This window comes from Rhinolophus sinicus, chromosome 4 (assembly GCF_057876585.1).
Source record: "Rhinolophus sinicus isolate RSI-liver-muscle chromosome 4, RSI-T2T, whole genome shotgun sequence".
Lineage (NCBI taxonomy): Eukaryota > Metazoa > Chordata > Mammalia > Chiroptera > Rhinolophidae > Rhinolophus > Rhinolophus sinicus.
The window spans coordinates 71,027,329-71,039,549 of NC_142504.1; the positions used below are offsets into that span (position 1 = coordinate 71,027,329).

General features: G+C 37.8%; 1 protein-coding gene across 28 annotated transcripts in view; it reads left to right on the top strand.

The window, feature by feature from the left end:
* The window catches only part of EPB41L3 (erythrocyte membrane protein band 4.1 like 3), a 237,916-nt gene that overhangs the window by 191,430 nt on the left and 34,265 nt on the right, over positions 1 to 12,221 (top strand). For all 28 annotated transcript variants that reach the window (XM_074340302.2, XM_074340320.2, XM_074340319.2 and 25 more), the window contains 4 exons: positions 866 to 941; positions 2,972 to 3,190; positions 3,542 to 3,629; positions 8,339 to 8,491. In XM_074340302.2, the coding sequence (XP_074196403.2) occupies positions 866 to 941; positions 2,972 to 3,190; positions 3,542 to 3,629; positions 8,339 to 8,491 (536 nt within the window). The remainder of the gene's footprint in view (positions 1 to 865; positions 942 to 2,971; positions 3,191 to 3,541; positions 3,630 to 8,338; positions 8,492 to 12,221) is intronic.

Sequence of the window (12,221 nt, forward strand, 5' to 3'; positions counted from 1 at the left end):
TCGTGATCACGTACCGATAAAATGTAGAAAAGGAGGTTGTTGTTTTTTCATGTTTACAATGATAAACCACACACGATTAGAGATAGCGTTAATAAAATGAAGAGCTTAAATTAGGCTTAATGTTTCAAGTATCCATGTGGACAATACAGAGAGTAAGTGCCTGTGAGTTGACTCTTCGCTGCTGGAGAGGATGTACAGGATGCTACAGGATAAAGAATGGCAACGTGTAAAGGGGACCTGTGCAAGTCATGAACTGATAATAATAAGATGAGGAAATCGGTAATGCACAGTAATTACATTCAAGTATCTCTTTAATCAGAAATTTCCCTAAGAATTTTCAGCAGCCCATAGAGTAGCTCACTTCTTAAATATTCACTACCAGAAACCTTCCCCATGAAATAAAAATATCTTGAACAGCCCCTGGACATGTATTATGATGGGATTTGAGCTGTAATAACAAAGCAGAAAGGATAAAGGAAATGGGATTACGTCTGTCCTGTCGGTATGTGAGCTATCCAGAGCTTCATAGCAGTTGATCCACTCAATTCCAGACTTGTCTGATTGAGGATTATCCGTATTGTTCACTTTTTTCCCTCCCCTCTTCCAAAGAGAGGAAGTTTAGTTAATTCCTCCCTACTTAGAAGTGCCAGTAAAGGATTTGATTGGGGAGAAGATTAGAAACTAGATGAAGTTTCCAACCAATCTGTGGATTTCATTTAAAGGAGACTTCCCTGTTTTCTATTGATGATCAAAATTTGCATGGGTGTTAGAAGTTGAAGTTAAGGCAGGTCTAGCTATCAATTACAATGCTAAGTATAAAGAGATTTTCTAAGGTTGTATTCTAATTTTTTTCTCATCTCTGCAGGTGGTGCTTGGCACTTTTCATTTAATGTGAAATTTTACCCACCAGACCCCGCCCAGCTATCTGAAGATATCACCAGGTATTTGAAAGTTGTCTGTAAAAAGCAGGCATCTTGGGAGAGTGAGTTGTATTTCTCTTAAATTCTTCAGAGAAGAGCATGCTTACATTATAATCATCCTTACTGAAATGCCAAACAAAAGGCAACTGAATGAAAGCAAACATCCGATGAGAAGGTTTGCCAAATGATGTCTGTTTGCAGTTGAATCTTTGGTGCTAAGCCGATACTTCCCTCTGCCTGACCCTGGTGGGAAGGCATGTGGAATTGAGATACTGTCATCCACCCACCACAACCAGACTGGATGGCATTGAGTCTTAAATAATATAGCCATTCTTAATGCTTCTGCTTTAAAATTTAGAGAAGAAAATGTCTTTGGATGCTTATGCCTTTTATATAACCAATCTGATACTTAACACACCCATGCACGCACACATACAGATACACATAAACACGTGTCTACTTAAGAGTTTACTTTTCATGCCCTACAAGAAAAATGATTAATTTATTTTCGTGAAAGAAGCTATAAAGAAAGGAATCTAACAGATCCTGGCGTAGTGACTGAACTTTGAGTGTGAGAAGGGATCCTTAGATGAAGCTGTCCTGCGTATGCCATGTGTCCTAGGTTTCTCTGCATTCCACTTTGGAACCCCAACTCTTACTCTGTTTGGTAGTAAGTTTGGAGCCAGTCAGAGCGATTTTTTTGCAGTGTGTGCTGAATTTTCCGTGTAAGCCTCACCCCCTTGGAGGGCTTTTCAGAAAAGAGAAATTACTCAAAAAGCTTCAGTCTCTTGCTATGATTAAAAATAATTTCAACAGACATTTTAGGAGAAGGGTAAAAACTAGCTCCAGAATATTTCTTCTATATTTTCATTAAATCAGAGAAAATTTATAATTTCTCATTAAATATTTTGAGGAACTATTTAATTGGCGAATTTGTGGTTATAGAGCCTATATATACCTGGATTTGAAATTTAGTGCATGGTTCCTTTCTGTCTATTTGTGTAATGTTTGTAGAGCCTGTGAAATGTTTAGAAATTTTTATATCTGAATTACATGGAGTTTACTTATGTCATCAGCTTAAAATTGTGTTTAGAGGGGACCTTAAGACTTTTTCATAGTCCTCAGCTTTAATAGATCAATGAACTCATTTCTTATATGAAAGATACAAGGTGTGTTTTATTATTATACACGTACCCTGGGCCATGAAAGTATTAAAACCCATCAATATCAACATTTAACCTTGGAGTCTTCCGTAATTAGCATTACATCTGTAAATCTTAAAAGCAAAATAACAGAGAAGTCAGCTATTAATGGAGATATTATTATGTTATCTTGGAAAAATTATATGGAAAAAGTTTTATATTCCCCAAATTTAAAACTGTTTACTTAAAGTGGCAAGACTCTCAGATTTTAAGGTAGTGACTCTTCAGTAAGTTACTTCATATCATATCAGTGGGATTCTAGGAAGTTACCAAAATAAAAAAAAAAGAGAAGTTGAAACAAATCATTCATTATTATCAAGAGACTATCTCAGCAGAAATGCCGGAAATTGAGAGCAGAGTTTATGATGTTAAGTTACCTGAAGTTTGTCTTGGTTGTAAGGCAAGGTCTTTAGTCTAGATACCAAAATGAGACTTCTTCAAGATAGTTAGGACTTAATAATTATATTAAGAGTACCATTTTTTATATTATATAACCCCAACCAAAGATTTCAGGGAGGGTGTTGGGAACTATTCATTTTACTTTGAGTATTATTTTTTAAAAATGGTAGAGGACTATGTCTTTAGGTTTCTTTTACCCTATGTCTTATTAATAAAACCCTATTTTATTATAAACATTCACTTGTCTCTAAATATTGTGTCCCTTAAATATTGTGTTTGATAGCCAAATATTTTCTCCTTATATCTTTATCAAATGTAGATGCTAGAGAATTTGTCCTCATGCAATTATTTGACAGGGAGAAATTGCTTACAGAACAATTTATAATGAGTGGTCTCCTTTTCATGTATCCCAATGCTGGCTTTTTGTTTTGTCCTTTTGGCTCCTGGAAGGTACTACCTCTGCTTACAATTGCGAGATGACATTGTATCCGGAAGGCTGCCCTGCTCCTTTGTCACTCTTGCCTTGTTGGGTTCCTACACTGTCCAGTCAGAACTTGGAGACTATGACCCAGATGAATGTGGGAGTGATTACATTAGTGAGTTCCGCTTTGCGCCAAATCACACTAAAGAACTGGAAGATAAAGTGATTGAGCTGCACAAGAGCCACAGGTTAGTGACAGAAACCCTGAGGTCATTCTTTTTCAGTTGTGCCTTAATGAGTGAGCATCGCTTATGCACCAATTTTCCCAGGACTGATTTCAGTGCATTATGGATGGGACTTTAGCAGAGTAGAGTTCTATACTGGGTACCATTCTGGGATAGTTAGGTTCTCACTTACAATGTCTACTTGTGATGTTTTTCTTTAAAAGCTCTTTTTCTTCTTTTTTTTCTTCCCTCAGAGCACAAATCTGCTGGTGCCTTTATGGAGGCTTATTAGATAGTAAGAGAGCTAAGTAGGAAATATAACAGCCCCGCCAGGTAAAAGAAAAGCACATTATAATACTTTGTTTTTCTTATCAGAGGAATGACGCCAGCAGAAGCAGAGATGCATTTCTTGGAAAATGCCAAAAAACTATCCATGTATGGGGTAGATTTACATCATGCTAAGGTATGTATTTTTTAAACCCCAAACTTTCTATTTAATTTCATTTAGTTCAGTGTTGTTATTGCTAGAAGCTGGAGATTTTTATGTTCATGTAAATGAAACCTTTTGGGATTCAAATCTGTGTTTGCCTTTTAAGGTCAGCCCAATGATAAAGCAAATTTTGTTCTCTGATGTTTTACCAAAGGGCTGGCTCTGCATGGCTCAAATTCACATTACTCATGGTCTCAGCCAACAGAAAGCCCTCAGCAGGCACTACGACTGATTGCCTGTTGATTCAGTTAGAAACTTATCTTCACATAACAAGCTCTGAGCTCACCCTGCCTTCCCTGCCTCAGTTCCCACTTAGTGCTGACATATGCCCTTTGTTCCTGCCAGATCCTGTCTCTGCCTTTTCCCCAAATATGCCCATCTTTGCACTGTTCTGCTCGTCTTGTCTGTCTAAACTTGGTCGATTGTCCAAGACCCAGTTGTCACATCTGTTGCGTGCCAAGTACTGTTTATGCTCCTGTTCCAGAAGCCCACCAGGCACTAGTAAAGTCATGTGAAATTTAAATAGCTCCATCTATAAGGTTTAGGTATTCTGACAGTAACCAGTACTTTGTTATTTGGAAGTTCAACTAAATTAACGCCCCAAGCTAAGAATTGCCTGGTTGATTGGTGATTTGTGAAATAGTAAAGCTGTATCTTGGCTGTGGTGTCTTGAGAAGAAGTAAGTTGGGATTGGACTGTAAGAGGATGAAGGGTGTGAGGATGCACGGAGCAGCTTTTACTCCATGCCATACTTTTTTCTAGAATCTCTGTATTTTTCAACAATAAGAGAATGAGCGTATGAACTGTTAGCCTGTTATTTGAACAGCTGTGAATAAAGTACTGTGGAAGTACAGGCAAGCTTTTATGAAAACTATTATCATCACAATACATGAAGTTTGTTAGACTCTTAGGGATGGATTCTGGTACTTCAGCAGCGTTAAAAAGATCAGTGCTTGAAGTTAGGGGCATTTTCTTCTGATTTAGCCTCACAAGATAACATCATTCCGGTAATGGGAATGTGCCTTTACTTCTGATACACAGAGTAATCACTAATTTCACGGTCTGGGACTCACAGGTACATGCAGTTAAAGGCTTCTAGGCAAGCAAGTAGCTTAGAGTCAAGTTTGGGGTCAACAAATAAAAAAGTTTCAGCTGACTCTGTTCAGGCAAACATCTCAACAATCCTGAGGACCCATGGGAGGGAACTCTGAGCTGTAGGTTCGGTTGTTGCTACATGAGGGGCTGCTCCCTAGTTGGTGTTTGGGGAGCAGACTCATCCACAGGGAGTTTGGACAAGAAAATGTTGGCCATCAAATGAATGCAGATTTGATTGGTTATGTCTGTGGATCATCTTGTACATCACACAGGATGAGCACTTCTAAGGCCTGAGGGCCTAAGGGCCTGAGCACTGAGACCTGGCGGGGGCTTATCCCAGGGATGTGCTGGTGCTTTGAATGCCAAGCTCTTTGACGTTTGTGTGTAATTAAAACAACAGGTGTAGTTCTATTTACTTGCCAGTTCATTATTATATTTTTTCACTTATTTTGCAGTGAGAGAATGAAGGTGTTTCGTATTTTATGCTAGGTGTAAGGTAGCATGAGGTTTTAAAAGAAAATATGACACACTAAGATTGCTTTTCTCTTAAGAGTTTTTTCTTGGGTGACTGAAAGACAAGGAAATGAAGGTAGCCTGAAAAACTGAGTGAATCAAAAGCTATTTTTGAATTATATTACATACAATGACTCACTTATTGCCCAGGAAAAATAAATATATAAAAGATTAGGGCATGCATTTAGGGAAGTGGAACTCAGGATGTATCAGTGCTCCCATCAGTAAAATAAAATCACTTAACATTGCTATAGCTACTGAATTAAAATAGATAGCTGCAATAATATGATTTGAAACTATGCCAATTAAAAAAGAAAGAGACTAAAGGAAGTGCAAATGCAGCCCTTTATAGGATTTCATTTAAATATTAAGTATAACAAATTATTCGGTTATCGACTCTATTTTCTCATGTAGCCATACTCCATCATTTCAGGAAGGAAATTTACTGAATTAAATTAGAGCTAATTCCCGGTTATAACAGACAGGCCTTTCCTCTATTGATAGTATGAAAGGCCCTGAGCTTCAGGACCTACTTAAAAATGCTGAATCGCAATCTTGAACTTCACAGCTCTGTGTAAACAATAAATACCCATATTAGATCAAAGTCCCTTGTTTTGGAAAACCTATTCCGAATGCTTTGTTTTTTTTCTTAAGAAGACTGTCTCTGCTTGTTTGTCATCTAATGCCTGAAGAGGCTCTGTCAGAGTCATTTTATTTCATATAAGATTATAAAATGTAGATATAAATCTGTATCGGATATCCCATGGACCAAGTGATAATGAAAGACAGCAAAGTTTGAACAGTGATTTTAAATTAAGGGAATAGTGTGCTCATTTATATTACTTCCCTCAGTACTCTCTGCTGAAGGGAGCATTAAATGTTCATTGGTAGGAAGACCAATATGTCCCCAAGAAAGACTGCTGTTAATAGCTTTCAATACAAAAGACTTATATCAAACTAACTTTAATACTGTGGGCTGTGGCCAAAAACTTGATGTCTAAAGTATCATTTTTTGTTGGTGTATGATTAATGAAATGTTCAACAAGCGTGTCATGGTTTAATACATGCCAGGTAGGTGCCGTGCTGACCATGCGGTCACAAAGATTAAACGGAGCTCCTGCTCTCAACCAGCTTACAGTCTCGAGGAGAAGGCAGATGGGTGGGTGTTTGTTGCCGTGCCATTTGTTGGGATATGCTAGAGATGATAAAATAATTCGGGGACACAGAAGTGCATGTTAGAGGGGACAAGGAAAAGAGGAGGGAGCAAAAGAGCCCTCTTGCTCTTCCCCATGAAGGGATTCTGTTTTCTTACGATAAAGGACACTAATGGGTAATTTAAAAATGGACAAAATAATGAAAAAGGTTTGAAATGTCCTTTCCCTCTTTTGATCATAGGCATATGTCCTAAACTTATGTTTTTTATCAAAAAAAAAAGTGACTCAAAGAGCCATTATTCAAATGGTCCTCCCTCATGCCAGCATTTCTGCTCGTGACATGAGCTGGTCCCTTCTGAGCAGCCGTGTGAGCAGATTGACTGGTTCCAAAGGATCAATAATGCCAGCTACTTGTCACCATCAGGTTATAGCTCATTAAACTGTTCTTTCACATTAAAGCCCTCGATAAGTGGTGGGCAGTTCCTGGTGTTTGAGTTCTCCTTAAGTTTTATTGTCTTGTAATATCCTGACAACAAGTATTTCTACTCCTATAGGGTAATTTCATATCTAATGGATTGATATGATTCCAAGGTAAAATATTTCATTTTAAACCAATTAGATTGTATTTACAAATTTATGTTTCCCAGAGACGGACCAAAATATTTATTTTTAATTCTGGAAATATTTGTCTTATGCCTGAACTGACAGGATTTAGGAAGTAAATTCCCACAATATGGATGAGTCAGAGTCTCCTGTTTGGATTCTGCCATTTTCCCCTTTCTCTTTTGCTGGTGCTGCAGTGATTCAAAGCTGGGGACAGCCCTGTTGATTAATGTGACAAAAGAGCTCAGTTTCACCTCCTGTGTGCCTCCTGCTTCCAAAAGCCATTGAGATGAGGGGGTGGAGACTGTGCTTCATACACAGTCCTGCCTCTGTCTTTTGTTTTTACCCCACCGAGGGTCACCACAGATGTTCATTTTACCCTGATTTCACCTGAATACAATATTTAGGGGGCATAGACTATATATGGTATGTCTCTTGAACTTTACATAACATCTCTGATGACTTCTGGGACCTCTGGGCGTCACACATCCCTAGGAAGTGACCTAAATATGAAATGTGCAAATAGCGAAGTAAGTTGCAAATGTAGCATAATTCCACTTTTGTTATAAAAGACCAAAACTACACATATATAAAATGGATCTATACATATGTGAATCGTACTGTTAATTGAGATTACCACTAGGCAGTGCATGTGTTTTGGGGGCCTGCGGGGAAGTAGTTTATACTTAAAAAAAAATTGTTATATTTAAATTTTACTCCAACAATAATGATACATAAAAAATGATTGAGGCTCTTTTTAAAGGAACAAACGCCAAAACACTCATAAGAAGGGATAGTGCCCCCCTGTTAGTATACATGTTACTTTAGAGTGCTGCCTCTGGAACCAGGCTGCCCACATTCGACTGGGACAGATACATAACCTCTGCACGCCACAGTTTCCTCATCTGTAAAATGGGAATAATAGCAACTATCTCAAAATAGCCTAGTAAAGATTAAAAGCGTTAATGTACGTAAAGTGCTTAGAGCAGTGTTTGACACTCAGTGAGTGAGAACCGCAGCTGTTATTACTAACGCACCTTCATCTGGTTGGCCTTCTCTCTGTGCAGTGTTTATGTTATAAATCAGATACCTAGGTGAGCAAATTGTACTCTAACAAATCTGTATAATGATCAATATCTTCACTAAAAGCCTATTATTTAGTGATAATGATTTTAAGTGTCTGCCGTATTTTTCATATTTAAATTAGAGCTACAGGTAGTCAGTTACAGTTCTGTCATGGAAGCTTAAATACCGTACCCAGGTGTAAGTGGAAACAAGTGAGATACTGATCCGTGGTTTCTTGCTGCTATTTTCCAGGATTCTGAAGGAGTAGAAATTATGTTAGGAGTTTGTGCAAGTGGTCTGTTGATATATCGTGACCGACTGAGGATAAACAGATTTGCCTGGCCTAAGGTTCTAAAAATTTCATATAAACGGAACAACTTTTACATTAAGATCCGCCCGGGAGAGGTAAGTAGACCCAAATTTGCATGTACATTGGGAAGAAAGGTACCTGATAGCAAACAGAAATTTAAATTACCTGCTTACAAGTTTTCACCATCGCATGACATATGGTTATTTACAAGCATGTCTAAATGCCTAAGAGAATTTATTGTAGGTTTGTCTAATAAATGGTAATCAATAAATGTTCTCCTTTTTTATTATTTTATTTCAGTTTTCCCCACCGCATACATTAATTGAAAGAGTTGTTTTTACATATTTTAGTGTAAATCCAGATTCATGAATAATGCTTTGTCTATTTCTAGCATTGGTATAAAAGAAACTCTTAGTCATTAAATCTCTTTGTGAATAAAAAATAGATTTCTTCCTTTCTGTCCTGTTTTGTCTCAGTGCTTTTTCTCTCTGCCCTCCAAATCCAATAGCATCCTAAAGTAAAGAGATTAGAGATAATGTGCGTTAAGGTACCAGAAAGATTAGAATAAGGGATACTAACTGTAAATTATGTAAATGTTCCACAGCCTTATATAGTTCCACCTTTTTTTTTTAATCTAACAAAAAATCAAATTTATTAACTAAGCCTTATTCCTTGGGCAACAACATCCATGATCAACTTAAATTTATATCCTCCTTAGTGGTTTATACATAATAGGTAGTGAATATCTGTTATTACCTGCTTAATAGATAATAAGTATCTCCATTTCTAATCAGTGTAGTTAACATTATGGAGGCAGAGCTCTAAGATTGCAGTTCATTTATGTCTCTGAACATTTTTTGGCATCTTACAGAATTATCTCTGGTCTTCACAGTCAGCCTACCCACTAGTGGAAATACAATTAAAATATCAGACTGTTAAAGCAAGCAATCATGTTTAATGTAAATATAAAGTCATACGCGTCTATGAAAGCTGAAATAGAAATAATCTATAAGCCTTTCATGTACCTGAAATAGCAGTAATTTAAAAAATACCACCTAAAGATTGCATGTTGAAATTATAACTGATGTGTATGTATCCTTTTGGATTTGTTAAGCATTTATTAAGTGAGCATCTATTTGTTGCCAGACATGATGTTGGGCATTGGAAATACAAAGCTAAATATGACCTTGTTCCTGTCCTTAAAGGACTTTCTGTTGAGCAGAGAAACAGACTCACACACCCGGAATTATGACATCATGGTACAAATGAGATAATCTTCCATAGACACGGACTGAGCTTAGTTGTGAGTGGCCTGAAGGGAAAGTTGGGGAAATGCATCAGGAGACAGTAAGCGGCAATGAAAGGCTTTAAATTTAGGATATGACATAACTTCATGAATAATTGGAATGATGGATTTCTTAATGAAATTCAGCTATTTAGTGATGTGATGTGAGGAGACCTAAACTAGGGCAGAGGTTCTAGGAATAGAATGGAAGGAGCACATTTGAAAGAGAGATTTCAGAGGCAGAACAGTCGGTGTTAGAGACAGGATGAGGGAAGGATAAAAGGAAGAAAGAGTCCAGAATAATCAGAGGTTTTCAGTTTGCATGAGAGAAGTAGATGGAGATAGTATTATTAGGCAAGAGAGAAAAGAGGGGAGAATTTCAGGAGAAAAAAGATTGAAATTCCTTTGGGACGGATTTTCAGGAGGTTATTCTTACATAGTAAGAAATACGGGACCTGAACAGTCATCAACTCTGTACATTTTATTCAAGGTCTTAGGCATGGAACAAATTAACCAAAGAACAAGAGAAATTAAAGAAAAAGAAAAAAGGCCTTAAAACAAAAAACTCTGGTTAACACCACTTTTTGAGAGAGAAGTAGGTAATAGAGGCACATAGGGAGATTAAGAATAACAGCCAGGGAAAGAAAATAAGGGGCAAAACCAGTCACAGTGACAAGGAGATAAAGAGATGAGATTCAGGGGATGTGGTTAACCAGCAGTGTCAAATGTTACGGAGAAAGTGCAGGATGAAAACTAAGAAAAGTGCATCGAAGTTGACAGTTAGATCCTGTTGTGACATTTAAGAGTTCAAGAAGGTTTTAGGAGAACCTGGCAGGTTGCGGCGAGGTAAGGAGTGAAGTAGCGGAGGCTTCTCGGTGATGTTTAGCAGTGAGCGCGGTGATAGTCTGGTTCAGGCAGAAACCAGCTCAAAGAAAGTTGCTTCCTTCCCCTTGTTTACAACCATAGTTCTAGGCTGAGAAGAATGAGTGAAAAGAAATTGTTGCTACAGGAATGCTCTGAAGAGGTTGAAAGTAATGGATACAAAACACAGCGAGATAGATAAACATTTAAAAAGTGCAGGGGCCATTATCATCCTTGAAAGAATCTTCCTGGCTTCTTGCAGCAGGAGCGAATTGACTCTTTTTTAAAGCCCCTGGCCTTAGCATGGTGTGTGGGACATATTAGATGCAGGATGAATAAAGGGAGGATGGCTTGTCGATTGAGTAGGTCTGTTGCACAGTAGCAATTTTTATGACCATCACTGCACATGAACATCCGCAGTGAGTAAGAAATTGGGAAAGGCAGTTGCAGCTAAAGCAACCTGTGATGTATTTCCCAGTCTCCCCCCACCCAGCCCCTCTCAACAATCAAGAAATAGAGGTCAAGCATAAGTATATCTCACATGCCATGCAGAGGATCCCTCCTCTTGGTTCTTTGCCACATCAATTTTTTTTGCTATTGATTCTATCAATAGTCTGGTGGTTTTGTGTTCGTTTGGAAAGCCTTCACTGTTTACGATGATTGCCCTCTGGTGGCCGGATGCATACTGTCTTCAAAAAATAAAAAAATTAATGAGAATCTGCAATAATATTAAAATATATTACTCAGGAAATCAGATATTTCACCTTGAAAAATCAAATGGCTGATAGAGTATCATCTGAACCATACATGCTGAAAAATATGAAAGTGTATTTTTCTAATATCTGATCTTATGTATAATATCAAGAGATGTTAGCATTTGACATAATAATTCACATTAGAATGCACAAATAACATCAGTAATATCTGATAGCAAGTCATCAAATGCCTATGATATATACATATTTCTAAACCAGATAGTAGGAGAAAATGTCATCCTGAGAATGCTACAGACTATAAACCTTTTGTTCATTTCTCTACCTTCCAGTTGATGTCATGATGTCATGGAGAAACCATGATATAATTAGGCTTAAAAATGAGATCAGGACAAATTGGTCTCTAGAAAGAATCCAATATCTTTTTTTGCATTTAGTTTTCATAAGATCAATACTGGTACATAAGACATTTACTATATGCATAATGTTGTTGTCTATACCTGCAGCATTTTTTAAAAGGTTTTATTGGGGAATATTGGGGAACAGTATACTTTTCCAGGGCCCGTTAGCTCCAAGTTGTTAGACTTCAATCTAACTGTGGAGGGCGCAGCTCAGTTCCAAGTCCTGTTGCCGTTTTAATTGCAGGGAGTGCAGCCCACCATCCCATGTGGGAGTTGAACCAGCAACCTTGTTGTTGAAAGCTCGCGCTTTTTGTTGAGCTCTAACCAACTGAACCATCTGGCCACCCCTCCAGAAGCTCAGCAGCAGCTCATTGTCTTCAATCTAGCTGTGGGGGGTGGGGGGGGGTTGGGGGCGCAGCTCCTGTTGAGAGCTGTTGTTGAGAGCTTGTGCTCTAACCAACTGAGCCATCCGGCCGCCCCTGTATGTGCAACATTTTAAAGGAGACAGATACAAGGAGGTTTCTTCTTTTTAATAATGACTTTGTATAGCATAAATTCTGCATAT